General features: G+C 38.4%; 2 protein-coding genes across 2 annotated transcripts; one reads left to right on the top strand and one right to left on the bottom strand.

Annotated features, from left to right (window-relative positions):
- The first annotated feature begins 261 nt into the window (after positions 1 to 261).
- Positions 262 to 12,635, top strand: LOC111337163 (ragulator complex protein LAMTOR2-like). The gene is made up of 4 exons (XM_088734801.1): positions 262 to 470; positions 8,188 to 8,350; positions 10,743 to 10,832; positions 10,990 to 12,635. Exons 1-4 carry the CDS (start codon positions 403 to 405, stop codon positions 11,044 to 11,046), a joined length of 378 nt encoding a protein of 125 aa, XP_088590927.1. The 5' UTR covers positions 262 to 402; the 3' UTR covers positions 11,047 to 12,635.
- LOC111337150 (serine/arginine-rich splicing factor 6) lies at positions 12,493 to 17,440 on the bottom strand. The gene is made up of 8 exons (XM_022943388.2): positions 17,253 to 17,440; positions 17,088 to 17,158; positions 16,446 to 16,556; positions 16,248 to 16,317; positions 14,890 to 14,969; positions 14,654 to 14,747; positions 13,340 to 13,464; positions 12,493 to 13,123 (listed from the first exon to the last, which is right to left on the bottom strand). The coding sequence occupies exons 1-8, from the start codon at positions 17,370 to 17,372 to the stop codon at positions 12,949 to 12,951; spliced, it is 846 nt and encodes a 281-aa protein (XP_022799123.2). The 5' UTR covers positions 17,373 to 17,440; the 3' UTR covers positions 12,493 to 12,948.
- Between the last annotated feature and the right edge of the window lie 563 nt (positions 17,441 to 18,003).

Genomic DNA, 18,003 nt, shown 5'->3' with positions numbered 1-18,003 from the left:
ATTCATGTAAATTAGCCTTCCTGACTGAAGTGAAGCCATCCACCATGAAAGAGGTGTTATCGGTCGAGTCAAAAGTTAGGCAGTGCGGGAAATAAGTCTGCGATCCTCAGCCGAATAAAGGAACCAAATACGAGAAAAAGAAGAATATGGGGCCTTCTCTCCCTATCGGGAACGTACTTCCTTTCGGTGAAGTCCTAGACGCTAATTATATTAATGCCACACTAACTGACGGATACGTGACGTATTACTCTGAAAGTCCCAAAGGCACGTGATGTGGAGAGATTTCCTTCGCAAATCAGTGGGGTAAGGATAGTTGATGTATCTTTGAGCCGGTAATTGTCACATGCCTAGTTTTTCGGTGATAAACGCGAAGTAGAGTGACCGTGATCTCAACACGTTAGGATGCTAAAGCCGAAAGTTCTGAACGAAATCTTGGGCCAGGCAATCAGTGGAGGAGTCATAAGCTCACTGTAAGTCTTCCAGCTTTAGCTTTCTTACACATACACTTTGACGCTTGAACACTGAGTTCAGCTTCAAGAGTTTGTAAAGATTCTTTTGTAACGGGTAAAGAACACTGTAAGGATGGCGTAGGAATACACTGTTGGTGGTTAAACTCGATTGCTATAACACTTAATTCATCGTCAAATGTAGATCATCCCTCTTCATTACTAAGAGTTCTTTAAACATGGCTTAAATCACAGGTGTAGGGTTGCCCGCACGTAAGGGTGATTAAACAGCGACCTACTCACGACCATGAAACTCAGAGAATGGTTAAAATTACGTGTCATGGTAGGGAAAGATTTGATGATCGCAGGAGTTACGAAAGTAAAACAAAATGAGTTTGTGTTAAGCTTGGTAGTTACCTGTTTATTCTTAGCGCTTCAGAATAAACACTTTTTTTATGAATTAATCTTTGCTAGTTCTTCCACACTCAGCCTTCTACTGAATTCCCTATGGATCGTATCTTTCATAAATAGTTATAATTGAACCAAAATTTAAACTTTTTACATCATCACAATGTTTTGTTTGTTTTAAATCTAGATCGCAGTAATTTAAAAAAGAAGTAGTCAGGTCAGGGGTAATTACTACAGTGTATATGGCACTGTGAGTTTGACTCCAAATGACGGTCTCAATAGTCATCAGGAGTGATTTCCATTCCATGATTAGCAGCTCTATATGCACTGAGCATTCAAAGTCATCTTTTGGGTCAATACAGTGTACATCCCAACAATGCTTGGCAACAGATAACTTGTTCTTGCACTTATCCATCCACTGGTGTTAGTGTCTTGATGTATCTTATTACTAATTTAGATCACACTAGTCAAATGAAAATGTATAAAATGCAGTACACAATGCTGATGTAGAATAACTGTTTTAATGGAAATTGTCATATTAATGTTACACACAGACTGTATAAAACAACAATGGTTTAATTGCTTTTAGTCATGAATGTACATTTTAGGGAAAACTCTCTGTGACCATGAGGTCCCTGTCTAAGAATGTAAAATCACTGTACTTATGTGCATTGTGCTAAATTTAGTACAGAAAACTGATGTCATGACATTTCCCTCCTTGAACTCTCAACAGACTTAACATATGAAGGTGTAGTCTGATCGTCCGGGTGAGTGTAGTCCTGAGAAGGACTGTTGTCGGTGGCAGTGACTGACGTTTCGACAACCTGTGCGGAAGTCATCATCAGAGTCAAGTGAGTGATTGTTGTCAGTAGAATGTTCTTATTCCAGTTCGTGTGAAATGATCGGTTGGTTTTGCCGTGATGTTATTGGCTGTAAGACTCAAGTGACGTAAGTCGTTCATGATTGGTCTGTTTCGGTCTGTCGGTAAAGCTAGGTTGTTCTTTTTCGGTCCTTTGTGATGTTTATGTCGTGAATGAGTCGTTTGTATGGGGCGGGTAGTTGTTGACATCTGTTTAGGGGAGTCTGTTCTAAGTTTGTAAACCAGCTTTCCAGAGTCAGTCGTTGAAAATAGTCAGTGCTGTAGGTTAGGCATTGCGCAGAGTCCCAGTCAATGTTGTGGTTGGTAAGTCGATGGTGTTCAGCAATGTGATTGCTGACATCACCTTTCCTCGTCGCCCGTCTGTGTTCAGTCAGTCTTGTTGTGAGGTTTCTGCCAGTCTCACCGATGTAGGAGGCTGAGAACAAGACTGACTGAACACAGACGGGCGACGAGGAAAGGTGATGTCAGCAATCACATTGCTGAACACCATCGACTTACCAACCACAACATTGACTGGGACTCTGCGCAATGCCTAACCTACAGCACTGACTATTTTCAACGACTGACTCTGGAAAGCTGGTTTACTAACTTAGAACAGACTCCCCTAAACAGATGTCAACAACTACCCGCCCCATACAAACGACTCATTCACGACATAAACATCACAAAGGACCGAAAAAGAACAACCTAGCTTTACCGACAGACCGAAACAGACCAATCACGAACGACTTACGTCACTTGAGTCTTACAGCCAATAACATCACGGCAAAACCAACCGATCATTTCACACGAACTGGAATAAGAACATTCTACTGACAACAATCACTCACTTGACTCTGATGATGACTTCCGCACAGGTTGTCGAAACGTCAGTCACTGCCACCGACAACAGTCCTTCTCAGGACTACACTCACCTGGACGATCAGACTACACCTTCACATGTTACCCCCGGGTTCAAACCATTTACTGCAAGACTTAACATAACAGAACTATCTTGAAAACTTGTATACAGAAAACTAACTTTACATATTTTGAGGTTCAATCAGTCCATATAAAGCACAATCAAGGAACAAAGTCTCTAAGTAGTGCTGGCTTCTGCTTAATGCATCCACTGGATGTTCTCACTTCTGGTAGACTGGGCTGTACATTTGCAGAGTAGGCTCCCATCGTCATTACACTACAAAGTTTCACAATCTGTTATTGCTCTTCTAGTTCGGCATCTGGATATCCTGCACTTGGATCTTCTGCTCGTGATTCGAGCTCTAGATCCAGCTCTGGCTCCTCAGGTATCCCAACTCCATTGGGCCTTGTCACTTTATGCAGGTGTCTGCAGTTTCTATGCATCACGCTTAATGGTGTCTTGATGACATATGACCTAGGAGTATAGCTTATTGCAATGACTTTTCCAGGTGTCTTCCATCCTTTTTGTTGGTCTAGCTTGACACTGACTACATTCCCTGGCTGTAGTTCAGGAAGTGACTTCACTCCATGCCCCTTATCAAAGTATTGATGATAGGTAGTTTTGGCTTTCTCATCCTTGCTGCTAACTGCTTCTTGGTTTGGGAAAACTGGCTTCAAGTTCGATTCCAGTGTAGGTAAAAGGGTGCGAATTTCTCTTCTCATCATCAGCTGACAAGGGCTTGCACCTGTGGCTGTATGGGGCGTTGCTCTATAGGACATACATACATAGGTTAATTGACGACTCCCAATAGGGGCTTTTCAGGGCCAATACCCACCCATCCCATCCAGGTGAGGACAACCACCACACAGTAATCTCGTGTGCGGGAAATTAATGTCTCCTACCCCTAACCCTGCAGGAGACGAGGCCTACGGTTTATTCGTCCTTATCCGAGAAGGCTAGAATATCTATCCATTTCTTGATGAGCACAAGAAAGGGATCCTGTATCCTCAGTATCTTTTTGGCTATGGGAACTCCACTTTCAGCTTCTCCATTTGCTTGTAGGTAGTAAGGGGTAGTAGTGTTATGCTTGAAGTCATACTCGTGGCTTAACTTGCAGAACTTATCGGAAGAGAATTGTGGTGCATTGTCACTCACAATTTCGTCTGGTACTCCCCATCTGGCAAAGATATCCTTGAGCTTATTGATTACAGCGTTGCAGGTGGTACTGGACATGTAAGCAACCTCTGGAAATCTCGAATAATAGTCAATGACCACTAGAAACTGTTTTCCCTCATGTTCGCACAAGTCTGTGCCAGTCTTCTTCTATACTCTTTCTGAAAGAGTTGTAGTGATGAGTGGCTCTTTTCTCTGACTGGGTAGATTCTCTTGACAGAATTCACAATTGAAACTTTGTTTTGAATGTCACGGCCAGTGCCAAGCCACCAGACTGACATTTTGGCTCTTTCGCGACATTTGGTCACACCCTGATGTCCGTCATGGATACGTTCCAATACTTTGGACTGTAAAGAAGCAGGTATTACTAGACAGTTGTGATAAAGGATCTTGCCATCTGCTGCTGAGAGGTCACCACAGACTGCATGGTATGGGCAGATTTGCTTGGGTACACCTTTAGCATACTTGGGCCAACCATTAACAGTATAATCAAGAACACGCCACAGCTGAGGATCAGATGAAGTCGATGGCTTAATCTGTTTCAACTTCTCATGTGATACCGGACAAACCATTTCAGCAGTGTCAACATATGCTTTTACTTCACCTTCCATGTCAGACGTTTGTGAGGGGGCTGCAAGTGGATTTCTTGAGAGAGTATCAGCAACCACTAGTTCCTTTCCAAGCACATGTTCAGCCTTGACTTTAAATCTCATCATGCGCATAAGAAGACAATGACATCTTAAGGGTACTCTATCCATTAATTTAGGTTTGACTTGGGTGTACTTCTTTTCTGAATTGGTCAGAGTACATGAGGCAAACACAACGGGACGAAGTTGACCACCATGTTTCTGTAGAAGAACACCACCTAACCCATAACTGCTAGCATCTGCATTGACCACTGTTGGTTTGTTTACGTTGTAGAAGGCTAGTACAGATGCTGTGCTTACCATGGTGTTGACCTTCTCAAAGGCTTCCTGTTGGCAATGGGACCAAATGCGGGTACTGTCAGATTTCAGCAATTTGCTCATTGGACTTATTACATGTGACAGGTTTGGTAGGAACCTTCCAAGAAAGTTAATCATTCCAAGTACTTGACGCAATTCCGATACATTCTGTGGTGCAGGAAGTTCCTGAATTGGTTTAGCTTTCTCAGTCTGGGCTAACTCCTTTGCTAATGACGCTTCCAAAGTAGCATATCTTAGGCTTGTGGATTTCACATTTCTTCTCATTTAGCTTCAATCTGGACCTTGCAATCGTCTCAAACACTCTGTGAAGTATTGCATCATGTTTTGATATGGTTCTCCCATAGATAATGATGTCATCTTGGATTGCGGCCACACCTTCCTGGTCTTTTAGGAGGTTGGTCATTCTTTTCTGGAAATTTTCTGGAGCAGATGTTATCCCAAATGGGAGTCGGCCAAAACAGACCAACTTTTATCACACCCAGACCACTGGGTGTGATAAAAGTTGTCAGCCTTTGGTAGGAATGGTATTTGCCAATAACCGCTTGAGGCATCCAATTTCGAAAACACTTTGGCTCCTGTCAGTTTCGGAGCAACATCTTCTAGGGTAGGAAGAATGTACCTTTCTCTCTTAACAGCTTCGTTCAATTTCCTTTGGTCAACACAAATTCTGATTTTACCATTGGGCTTTACAATAAGAACCATAGGAGCACACCAGTTGGTTGGTTCTGTAACTTCTTCTATGATGCCTGCTTCCAGCATTCAATTTAACTCATCTTTCACTTTGGGAAGTAAAGGAAACAATTTTCCTGGCGGTATTAATGCAACATAGCTCCATTTTCTGCCTTTAAAAGCACACACAACCCACAATTCCTCTATTCGCTCCAACGAAGGGCTAACGCTCGAAACGTCAGCTTTTGTAATCATTACAGTGGCCAATTTACCATTTCAACTTGGTTGATATATCCAAATTAATGCAATACGGCTTTGCATTGTCGGTGAGTTCAATCTTTACATGCTCACAGTTCATTAGACCACATCTCCAAACACATTGGCAGCAGATTCTTCTACGCGTTGGACTAGACCCATTTGGCATGCTGACAACTTAGAAGGTTGTTTACACAGACTCCTTTGATGACATAAATAGCAGTAGAGTATGGTTTGTTCTTAAGGGAAATTTCCGCTGTAAACTGGCCTTTACACTTAAGCATTCCACCTGGACTAGACAGCACAGCATTCAAAGGCTTTAGCTTAGGACGCTGAGGGAGGGCTTCATAAGTAGATACTGACATTACTGAGATATCAGCGCCTGTGTCAATTTTGAACTTGATGGGCTTCTTGTTAACGTATAACACAACACTCCACAGCTCTTCGAATTCATCACAAGAATTAACAGCTCCAAGGAAGGATTCCTGATTATTTCATTCCAAATTTGACGTTACTTCTCTCACAGAGCGGCAAACAACCACAAAGTGACCTGATTTGTGACATTTTGAACATCTTTTCCCTCTTGCTGGGCAAATTTCATCTTGTTTATGTACGCGATTACACCTTGAGCAAGGTTGAACTGGCAGACTATTCTTGGGTTTTTTGTCATTCGTGTCACAAACCGGTCTTCTTCCTGAATGGGGTTTTCCTTTCTTTTGATGTATTTCTCCCAGGTGCTTGGTATCTGACTGGCCTGTAACTTGAAATTTTACCAGCTCGAACTGACGCACCATTTATATCGCAGTGTCAAGATTCAAATCTGATTTCATCTGCAGTTTTTGTGAGAGTGATTTATCCAGAATTCCAATAACAATTCTGTCTCTGATTTGCTCATCTCTCTGTGTTCCGAAGTCACAACGTTCAGCCAACTCGTACAGATTTCGAATGAAAGCTTCCACTGCTTCTCCTTCTCTTTGCACACGGCAATGAAAACATGCTCGCTTGTGAATAACATTTTTCTTCGGTACAAAGTGCTCGTCGAATTTCTCAATGACCTTGGCGTACTTCTTTTTGTCGCCCTCTGCAAATGTAAACGCTTTGAATATGTGTTCTGCCTCTTTTCCCATGGTGGAGATAAGGGCATTTATCTGAAGAACCTCGTCTTCTTTGTTAAGTTTCGTAGCACATCTGAATCACTCAAAACGCTGCTTCCAATCCGGCCACTCTTGAGGCTTAGCAAAGTTGAGCATCTCTGGCGGGTTGAGCTTCAACATTTTAGTTCACTGCTTCACCGTTTCACACTTCACCACTGCCACCATGTCATATTAATGTTACACACAGACTGTATGAAACAACAAGCTTTTACAGTCAAACTAAGTGAAGCATACCCCTCAAGATTACATTAATGAATTGATTATTTGATTATTGAACCCGCTAGCCATTTCATGAATGCAATAGTGGATTGATTATTTGAATATTGAACCCACCAGTCATTTCAAGAATGCAATTATAATGAAGTGATTATTTAATTATTGAACCCGCTAGCCGTTTCACAAATGCAATAATGGATTGATTATTTGAATATTGAACCCGATAGCCGTATCCATTTTGAAAAGGCGCGGATCATTGTTCAAATTAGAAGTCCATTTCTGAAGTCCAATAAGATTGTTCTATTTTGACGAGGAATCCTAAATCCTAAAAATGAACAAACTGCACTGTAAAAACACTGCGAAAACAGTCGATCGTAAATATTAACGAAATAAAAAGTTTTGCTATGGCTTCACCCGTAAACTATTTTTTTCGACCATGAATACACACAAGAATTTCTACAAGTTCGTCAAGATGTAAATAGGCAAAAAAAGCTCTCGATAACATTCCCTTTATGACATTTACAAGAAGTTCTACACAACACTCGCACCCACCTTTCCCTCCATGTCTGACGCCATGTTGAAATAGTTCCGATCCATCATCACGTGTTTGCATAATCCAATCAGAAATGGACTTCTGATTTGAACAATGATCTGCGCCTTTTCAAAACGAATATGGCTATCAGGTTCAATATTCAAATAATCAATCCATTATTGCATTCTTGAAACGGTTAGCGGGTTCCTTGTTCAAATATTCAATTTGTTATTGCGCTCCTGAAACGATTAGCAGGTTCAATATTCAAATAATCAAATCATTAAATGTAATCCTGACAGGTACGCATCACTTAGTTTGACTGTAATTGCTTTTAGTCTTGAAATGTACATTTTAGGGAAAACTCTCTGTGACCACAAGGTCCCTGTCTAAGAATGTAAAATCACTGTCCTCGTGCTCATGGGCAGTGTGTTAAATTTAGTACAGAAAACTGACGTCGTGACAGAAATCACTACCAATCGCAATTTATCCAATTTATTTGTTTATGTATTTCTTTTTTTTTTTTCATCTAACAACCACATGTCAACAGTTATGTTTTTTGCTTATTTTATCCTAAAAATATCCTTCTAGACTCATCAACCAAGAGGGCTCACTGTTATCATATGCTGGATCAGGCAATAAAGATGCTAAAGTGACAGCAGCTATTGCTTCTAGTATATGGGCAGCTTATGAAAAGAATGGAAAAATGGCCTTCCATAATGATGAGCTTAAAATGATCTTCATGGATTGTGAGGTTTGTATCTGTTCACTATACCTTATAACTACTGGTATGTATACTTGTACTGTTTGACTGATCTTACAGTTTCTCAAATTTAAATATAAGTAAACAGCAGATGGCTTCTTACCGGTACATAGAGTCACATGCAAGTATGTTAGGTAGTGCTTAGTACTGGCTGCAGCATATACATGTCATTATAGACATGTTAACTTAGTTTTACCATCTTTCTTTTTATCAGCTACTTTGGTTATATCAACTAAACTGAAATTGTAAATTGGCCACCATAACGAGTTAAAAAGCTGACATTTCCATTGTTAGCCCTTCATCGTTAGCCCTTTGCTCTGATGAAGGGCTGATGCTCAAAATGTCAGCTTTTTAACTCGTTACGGTGGCCAATTTACAATTTCAACTTAGTTGATATATACCAAATTACCGATGCAGCACCACAGTTTCTTTAGAAACTTTCACCCTTTATTCATTTTTCGTTTTATTAGTTTACATTTAGTTCATGAGAGATGTACATGCCTTTGGTTTCTTACACACTTGTTACTTGAATCAGACAGAGCAGTAAACTACCTGATTTTATCTGAAATGCATTTAGCCTAACTGTGTTTTTTTATGAATAAAGGCTGATAGTTTCTAAAGAAACTGTTTGGGGCTGCGTCGGTGGGGGTAACGAAATAATTTGGATATATCAATAAAGTTGAAATGGTAAATTGGCCACCGTAATGATTACAAAAGCTGACGTTTTGAGCGTTAGCCCTTTGTCTGAGCGAATAGAGGAATTGTGGGTTGTGTGTGGTTTTAAAGGCAGAAAATGGAGCTATGGTATTGGTGGGAACATGGCAATGAGAAAAACACGAACAAATTAGTGGAATGAAAAGCGTTCATTGATACCTGTGGGATTTAGGCTGCCGGTTTGAAAGATGAGCTTTTGTTCAAGAGTTTTACAGCTTTCTGTGCTACCTAAGTGTAAGGAAAGACCACAGATTGCTATATGTTGCTTAGAATGTTGCTATGGTATTGGTGGGAACATGGCACTGGATAACAATAAATGGGGGCACTGGATAACAATAAATTTTGCAGCGGACGCTTGGAATGCCTTACCCCTTTCCCTAAGAGATGTGCCCACCTTAAGCCAATTTAAGCGTGGTATCAAGAAAGCACTATTTTAATTAGTTTCGTTTTTCGCATGTTAATTTTCAAATAATGTAGTTTTATCTTCATATTTTTCGATTTGTATTCTTTTTATTTTTAAGTAATTATATTATATTTAGTTACTTTTAGAGGACCCCTCTGTAAACCACTTTTTTGTGATGTTGGCATCCTCAATAAAGATTAACTATTATTATTATTGTTAGAATGATTGGGTAAATTAAAATGTCTAGCGACTGGTTTCAATGTGTCCCTGTCATTCCTTTCCACGTCGCGAAAGTGTTCTCGGAATCGGTCACCTAGTCTTCTGCCTGTTTTGCCGATGTATATCTTTTTGCAATAAGTGCAAGTTATGCGCTTATTGCAAAAAGCTTATTGTGTTTTTTGATGACCGGCTACTAAAAAAGTTTCTGGGGAACACTTTTCCTGTGATTTCCTTTTCCTTATTACACTTATTACACCAATTGTAAGATTGGCAAGTCCACCAAAGAACTTCTGGCATCAATTCCTGTTTTGCTCTGTACTTATCATTATGTTAAAATAAATGTTGTACATCTGTTTATTCAGTACTTCTGTTGTAGAGCTCTGACAAGGTTATGAGGTTCGTTCAACACTGGCTGTGGTCGCAGTACAGAGTTGAATCACGATTAAGGCACCTCTAATCATGCTTTAGCTAATTCACAAGTGTGACCCCAAAATAATTGTTTTTTCAAGATCATGGCCAATGAGGATGTAATTGACACCACAAAGCAGTAAGACCTAAAGCACATTTTAAAGTGTCTAAAATGTAGGATTTATCTTGAGATTTATCTAAAGCTTGTCAATTAAGCCAATCATGTCCTTGCACAAATATTATTGTTACACAGGTATTTTAATGCATGTGCAAAAGTTTTGCTCCGGAGAAGTACTCATTTATCCTATCGAGCAGAATTCTGAAATTTATTGTATGATAGCCGAAGAAAATGTTGGAACAGTAAGGTACAGACCATGCTTCCAAATTGAGAATACACTTCCAAGGAGGAGGTAGGCACACAAATTCTAAGGCATTTTCATTAAAAGGTAAAACAAGGATTGATTTCGCTAATTTCCCACTTATCAGTACCTGGCAGCCAGGAGCTTAATAAGGCTTAATCATGATTGCAATCTCTAGTGCAACCACAGCCACTGAATATCTTAATTTAAGATTAAAGAATTGAATTGTTGTGCTTGTTAGTTGAGTTTGTTATGAGTGATATTTTCTTTCTTTGTTCAGGAGGGAAAAGTTGTCATAACAAGGGTGGCTAATCTAATCCTGTGTCTTTATGCACAACAATCTGTAGGACTTGGAATGCTCAAAGCAAAGGTATGTCCATATTCCTTCAGTCCGTTCATCTAGTATTCCTTCCCTTTCATGCCCACTACATGTGATTTTGAAACCAAATGTATTGACCAGGTAGTACAAGAGTATATTCAAATGAATTTTTTACAGCAAATTTGTTTATATTTTTATGTTTCAACAGGCAGAGGCATTAGCTGGATACCTTGAGCAACCACTAAAACAAGTTGCAACATCATGACAAGATGATTTATATATCAAATGAATTTACCCATACATAGACCTAGGTTTACAAAACTATTAAACATTACCTAGTGAATATGATTTACTAGAAATCTTGAACTCTTGCTTCACCTTGTGCTGCCTTGATTTAGATTAGTCAATCCTCTGTTGGAGTTGAAGGGTTCAAAACTTTCAGAAGTGGTTAGAAAGTAATCTATCATCTCTGTCTAATAAAAACTCACTAGCCTTCATTTGGTCTGAAAATGTTCTAAGGGAATAGTCCATGGACAATGTCTGTTCCAAGAAGTGAACAGTAATACTGTTAATTGAAGGCAGAGCCTGAAGAAAACTGTGAGCCTCAAGGAACAGATGTCCAAGGGCTAATATACAATCAACATATCCATGCCAAGATGAAGCTATTGTATTTCATATCCATCAGATATATTTCGAAGCATATTAAATGAAATATGCACAATTCACTGATACCAGAAGACTTTTAATGCTTTATTAATGTGTGGTTTGAAAATTAGGGAACATTATTGGATATTCCAAAGTTTTACCAGTGGCATATTTAGTCACCTGGTACATCTAAGCCAATTATGCCTACTGTAAAACTAAAATGTTTGATGGAAGTCATTTCCAGTGATCAGGCACAAGGTCTTATATTGATGTAAATCCAAATTCTGGCAACTGATTTTAAGGAGTGTGTAGCAGTCAAAAAGGAGAATTAAAAATTGAATTGAGAGTAGTTAAGAGTCAGAGTAAATTTGGTGGTGGAATTCACAAATGAAGCTGATTATTACAATGTGCGAAAGACGATCAGATACATCGTCTTCAAGTGTTAAAATAAAATATGCAAGTTAAAAAAGAAATGTGGAGTTGAGTTGTCAAAACATCCAACATGTTAGTGTTGGGAACATCAACGTTTTTTTAAACTTCAGTGTGATGTGATTCTCAGGTGACATTGGTCACTATCAGGTTGCAAGAATCTCCAGGTTATTATGAGTGTAATTCCTGCTGCCCTTGCTGAAAGCAAATGCTAATAGGGTGTTTAGCCAGAGTCTGCAGAATTTAAATAAACTGTTTGAGAGTACTAAGTGTTTTGTCCTTATTCTTTTATTTGCCATTTGAAAGTCTTATTTGTCAAACTGAGCCTGCAGTAATTTTTGTGAATGGACACTAAGTAACAATATTACTTTGCAGAATGTTTGCCAATGCTTTCTATTTCTAAGAATAATTTTTTTGGAGAAAAAAATATCACAATATTTCTACCACCCTCGGACTAGCGAAAAGGATGTTAGCTCATGGACTTAGCACAACATCGACTATGGGATAGCATAACTAAGCACTTATCACATTCATGCAGGTGTGCATATGAGATGGGAATCTGATAAGTGATGCCAAGTAAACTTCTAAAAAACATTCATGTAAGCTACATGTAACATGAAGCCAATATGTTCCTTGATGGAGTGAAATTTGGTTAATATTTTATTTGTAACAACAGAATTACAGTTTCCCATTAAATCAAAGTGTTCAACTACAAAAACACTACATGCACAGTTTTGTGTTTCCCTTAAAATACTCTACAACACAAATCAAATACAAACTGTACAAAAATTTCTAAATGTAACAGTTTTCATCATCAAAACTACATTTGACTAAAACTCTCAGATAGCTACTGACTTTGATTAGAATAGCGAGAACCTCATATTAACTCTGCCATTTTGAACTGCTATTCTGTCTTTGGTTGAGACATTCAAGCCCTTAAACACAAAAAATCTCACAAACATGCTCCTGTTGTAACTACTGGAGTCAAAAATAATAATAAAAAAAAGGTTTAATGGACAGTTTTCTGAGAGATGTGCTCAGCACAAACACAGATTCAAAACTAGCCAACGTTAATTTCAACCAATGTTAACAATCAATCGTCACTTTCATCACGTCTTTCATCATGTCTTTCATCATGTCTTTCATCATGTCTTTCCTCGGGTGATGCAGCCCTTGCTGGCTCAGGAGATCTTGAAGGTGTTCGTGAACGCTTTGTTGCAGGGGCTGGTGACCTTGACGCAGAGCGACTTTTGGACCGAGAGTAAGACCTGTGGATCAAACATAAAAACTTTCCATTATACATAACGAACAATAAAATACAGTGTGTCTCTGGTGTCTGTTTTTCCCATACAATCCTAACAACAATAACTTATTGTTCAACTACACAAAGACAAAGATTCTTACGAGCACAGGTCATCCATTTTCTTCCCTCACTCTTCCTACATGTACACTTGACTCATGATAAACTATAGTACACAAAGTACCTTGAACGCCTCTTAGGTGATCGTGAACGAGAACGAGATCGTGAACGGGACCTTGAGCGGGACCTTGAGCGAGAGCCCTTTCTGTAACTACTGCGTCTTGGAGGGGAGCCATGATGGCCTTTATCCTGCAAAAGGGAAGAAATGTTTGAATCATCTATATTCATTTCAATCACATGATGCTTATCTAAAAGTAGTTCACCAGCCAATTTTACAGTCAAACTTAGTGAAGTGTACCCCTCAGGATTACATTAATGATTTGATTATTTGAATATTGAACCTGCAAATCATTTCAGGAGCACAATAACGAATTGAATATTTAAACATGAAACCCGCTAACCGTTTCAAGAATGCAATAATAGATTGATTATTTGAATATTGAACCCGATAGCCGTATTCATTTTGAAAAGGCGCGGATCATTGTTCAAATCAGAAGTCCATTTTTGATTAATTACGCAAACACGTGATGATGTATCGGAACCATTTCAACATGGCGGGAAAGGTGAGTTCGAGTGCTGTGTAGAACTTGCAAATGTTGTAAATGTACTGTTATTGAGAGCTTTTTTTGCCTATTTACATCTTAACAAACTTGTAGAAATTCTTGTGTGTATTCATGGCCAAAAAAAATAGATTACGGGTGAAGCCATCACAAGGCTTTTTTTATTTCGTTAATATTTGCGATCGACTGTTTTCAGTGTTTTTACAGTGCAGTTTGTTCATTTTCAGGATTCCTTGTCAAATAGAACAATCTTATTGGACTTCAGAAATGGACTTCTAATTTGAACAATGATCTGCACCTTTTCAAAACGGATACGGCTATCGGGTTCAATATTCAAATAATCAACCATTATTGCACTCGTGAAACAGCTAGCAGGTTCGATAATCAGACAATCAATTTATTATTGCATTCTTGAAACGACTGGCAGTTTCAATATCCAAATGATCAATTCCTTAATGTAATCTTGAGGGGTATGCTTCACTTAGTTTGACTGTAAAAGAGTATGTACTGAAACTTACTGAATAAAAATTACACATGTAAGAAACACTAGGCTGAAAACATGTAAGCACTGATTGTGCACAAAATTACAACAACAATAATAATAATAATAATAGTAATAATAATAATAATAGTAATAATAATAATAATAATAATAATAATAATAATAATAATAATAATAATGCTGCACCAGGCCAGGAGTGCCACTCATACAGTGCATGTATAAATTTATCACCCTGGGTATTTCATAGCAACAAATTCTACTCAAAATAGAGAAAAGAGTATAACAAACATCCTCTTGAAAACACTTGCACACTCACTTCAACAAGGCGAATCCTTTTGCCTCCAAGTTCTGTATCGTCAGCTTTCCTGATGCAGTCCAGCATGTCATCACGACTCTCAAATTCTACACATCTACCAAAACAAAACATTTTGACTTCAGTATGCATGTTTGGGATGTGTTTAAATTAATGACAATTTTAGTAAATTCCATGCAAACTTCACTACAATGCTATTAATTCTTGTTTCAAGTAAATTTCAATTTTAAGATCCATACCCTTCTCCAACTCTCTTTTTATGCGCATCAGCATAAGTTAGTTTTGCATTGCTGACCTGGCGAAGATGGTCTTTCAGGTCCTAACACATAATCAGACAACAGAATGTTAGAACCAGTGATTCAATAACAATCTACTTTGAAAGAAACAACATAAAAATCTAACATGTGAGCCACACAACATTTTCCCCAATATTCAAAGACTTTGTCATCTCCTTAAAGAGCAAACTTTCCAAGTAGATCCAACATGAAATTTTTATGATTGTTCCCTCCTCAATGAAGAATTTTTCACCAGCCATTTTATGATTTGTGGCAACCATGACGAAGAAATACAAGTCTTGTGTCAAAATACTCTTTTCCTTGAACAGTTGAACGAGGTTAAACATATAACCTTATACTAGTGAACATACAGTAATTTTATTTAATTGTTTTCAAAATGCTGATGATATTCTCAAGAAATCAGAAGCAATGTGCAGATTGTCATAATTTTATCAAAAAAAGTTAAGTTCCTATTCATCCCAATTCTTTTACAGCAGATTTAAGTTACCAATCATCTTTTAATCTTAAACAGCAGAGAATGATTGGCTAACTCTTTTGGATTGAAACCCAGAAAGGGAAGACAATCGCCTTCTCTCTTCCTTACCTGAGTCTACAATACAGTACACCTCTCTTCAAATTCTCACAAATCACAGATTTAGTTTAGTATCTTCAGAGATGACAAGCAGACTTCTCATCAATCACTGTACCCATATCACATTAAGTCACTTCACATCGTTAATTTGCAAGCTTTCACAACCATCGCAAAGCAGTGACACGCAAGGGGAATCTCCCTCAGTTTAGGAAAAGATCCAACATCATTTGTAATCTTTGCTTAGTGAATATCGAGCGCTTAATCCTTAACGCCCTGTCAACAAACAAATGAAAAAATACTAAATTGGGAATCTCTTCTCTGTAAACTAAATTGCCTGCTGTCAATCCCTGACAAAACTTTGGTAGGAAAAGCAAATCGACAACAAAAAAAAATCAGTTGCTCCATTAAACCAGTACCTTACATTATATCTAACATTATTCTGGTGCATTCTAAAAATAAACAGTATATACAAAATGAAACAAAAAAAAAATACAGCAATAGCATAGGAAAATACATGATTACATTAACAATAAAAGTCAAGTCAAATGTTTACCATTGATTGAAAAGAGAAGCCAAAGTTTTCCCTATGGAGGAATAATGGTACAGGGCCTTCTAACACTGTATCAAGAATCTCTTAGTTCACACAAGTTGTCTAACAATGATTCAGATTTGATTTCACTGCAACCCCCTGCTTATAAAAGATACAACACAACTAAGTAATTACAGGTACCTGCCAACTTGTGCGACTTGACATATTTTCCACGATAACACGGTACTGTGTTCTTACTGGAGGCCCATACCTTGACCCCCAGTAGGGACAAAAACAAAAGAAATTTGTATAAATTCAAAGTCTCTGAGCAGTATTAAAAAAAAGGCTTAGAAAATTAAAACAGTAATTAAGGAAATGTCTATAAAATACTATCAATACTTGTCCAGCCAAACAGGTCTTCGGCCACCATAGCTTCCTCCGCCTCTTCCTCCGCCGCGCCCACCTCCTCCACCACCACTTCTCTTTCCTCTGGCCAACTCTAATGCAACACTAAAAAAGAACATCAAATTTACTTCAGCTTTAGATTCATAGGGGCGACCTCAGCTGCATCCCTCCCCCCCCCCCCCACCCATCACATGCACAAACAAGTAGAGACATTACCCATGCCAAGTGAAATAATTATTGTGTGAGCAAAGCGATACGTAATGGTGCATTAGTCTTGAAACAACAGAAGGAGTTTGTACAAGTAGGGTTACGTTGTACTTTTAGGGGTTTATTCCAAGAATGGAATCCCGTCACAAATTCAACTTCGTTATTACATATGCTTGTTTGCAGGTAGATGGATAAATGCCAAATCAAGGAAAATGACTTCCGTGGTGTACTTTTACGACTGTACCCATCTTTAAATTAGACAAGGTCACGTCTACCCTATCATAAGAAAAAAAAAATAATACTTTAATAAAGTCGTTACATCAATGAGGTTCTGTGTAATATCTGACAAGGTTAATTTCGTTGCTGATAAATTATTTAGCATCGTTTCTGAATGTAGGTTTAGCTTGAAACTTTCGTTACTTCACTTACTATTCACCCAGCAGTTCTTTGCCATTCAAATCTGCAATGGCATCATCAGCATCTCGATAATCATCAAACTCCTGTGAAGAAAAGTCATCACATCCAAAAATTCAGTCTTTACATGCACGTACTCAGCTTCCTTCTACAACGACGAACAAATTGGCTTTCTCTTACCACAAATCCGTATCCTCTCTTCAAGCTTATGTCTCTTACTTTACCGTATCCTCGAAGGAATCTTTCCACATCACTTTCTCGGGCATTCATTGCCAATCTGCCGATGAAAACACGAGTCATTCTGCAAGAAAAGATTGATTCTTCACCGTCGTACTGCCTCGTGCGCGAATTAAGTGAAGATGTCAAATTTATGCAAGATGCCATATCACGTGACGACTCATGTGACAATTCACACTCCAAATAAAAACGCCCGGATGACTTCCCGGATGTTTTAGTTTTGTTTTGTCTTTTTTAAAATTCAGTCTTAATTTCCTCTTCTACTTCTTCTTCTCCCCCTTCTTTTTTTATTCAAGAAATTATGCTTTTTTTTTTTTACTTCACGGCTGAAAATTAAGACGTTGCATTCAGCAATTGTGATAAGGTCCAGTAGCATCTGATTCCATACAAGAGTAGAACTTTCTTGCCTATTGCCACATCCAATCGGATATTCACAGGGACTGAATAATGGATCCAACTGCTGGACGAAAACGAAAAGTAACACCCAAAAGTTAACAAAAGAAACCACCTTCGGCACGATTTTTTTTGATGTTGTTAAGTTTAATTTGTTCCCGCTTTTATTAAATGTTGATGATCGTTTTTACGGTATCATTTTTCCAGAGTAATATTAGTTAATGGTTGGTAGCCCTATAAATATCCCCTAAATTGCGGCAAATTATGTCAAGTTGTCCAAGTGCCCGACATTTAATTCGAC

This window comes from Stylophora pistillata, chromosome 10 (assembly GCF_964205215.1).
Source record: "Stylophora pistillata chromosome 10, jaStyPist1.2, whole genome shotgun sequence".
NCBI lineage: Eukaryota > Metazoa > Cnidaria > Anthozoa > Scleractinia > Pocilloporidae > Stylophora > Stylophora pistillata.
This window is presented reverse-complemented; position numbering and strand designations above follow the sequence as displayed.

Coding starts and splice junctions, on each gene's coding strand:
- LOC111337163 (XM_088734801.1), top strand. CDS start 403: ATGCTAAAGCCGAAAGTTCTGAACGAAATCTTGGGCCAGGCAATCAGT. Junction 8,351..10,742: donor TGATCTTCATGGATTGTGAG/GTTTGTATCTGT, acceptor TTCTTTGTTCAG/GAGGGAAAAGTTGTCATAAC. Junction 10,833..10,989: donor TTGGAATGCTCAAAGCAAAG/GTATGTCCATAT, acceptor ATGTTTCAACAG/GCAGAGGCATTAGCTGGATA.
- LOC111337150 (XM_022943388.2), bottom strand. CDS start 17,372: ATGACTCGTGTTTTCATCGGCAGATTGGCAATGAATGCCCGAGAAAGT. Junction 14,748..14,889: donor AAAAAGAGAGTTGGAGAAGG/GTATGGATCTTA, acceptor TTGTTTTGGTAG/ATGTGTAGAATTTGAGAGTC. Junction 13,465..14,653: donor AAAGGATTCGCCTTGTTGAA/GTGAGTGTGCAA, acceptor TCCCTTTTGCAG/GATAAAGGCCATCATGGCTC.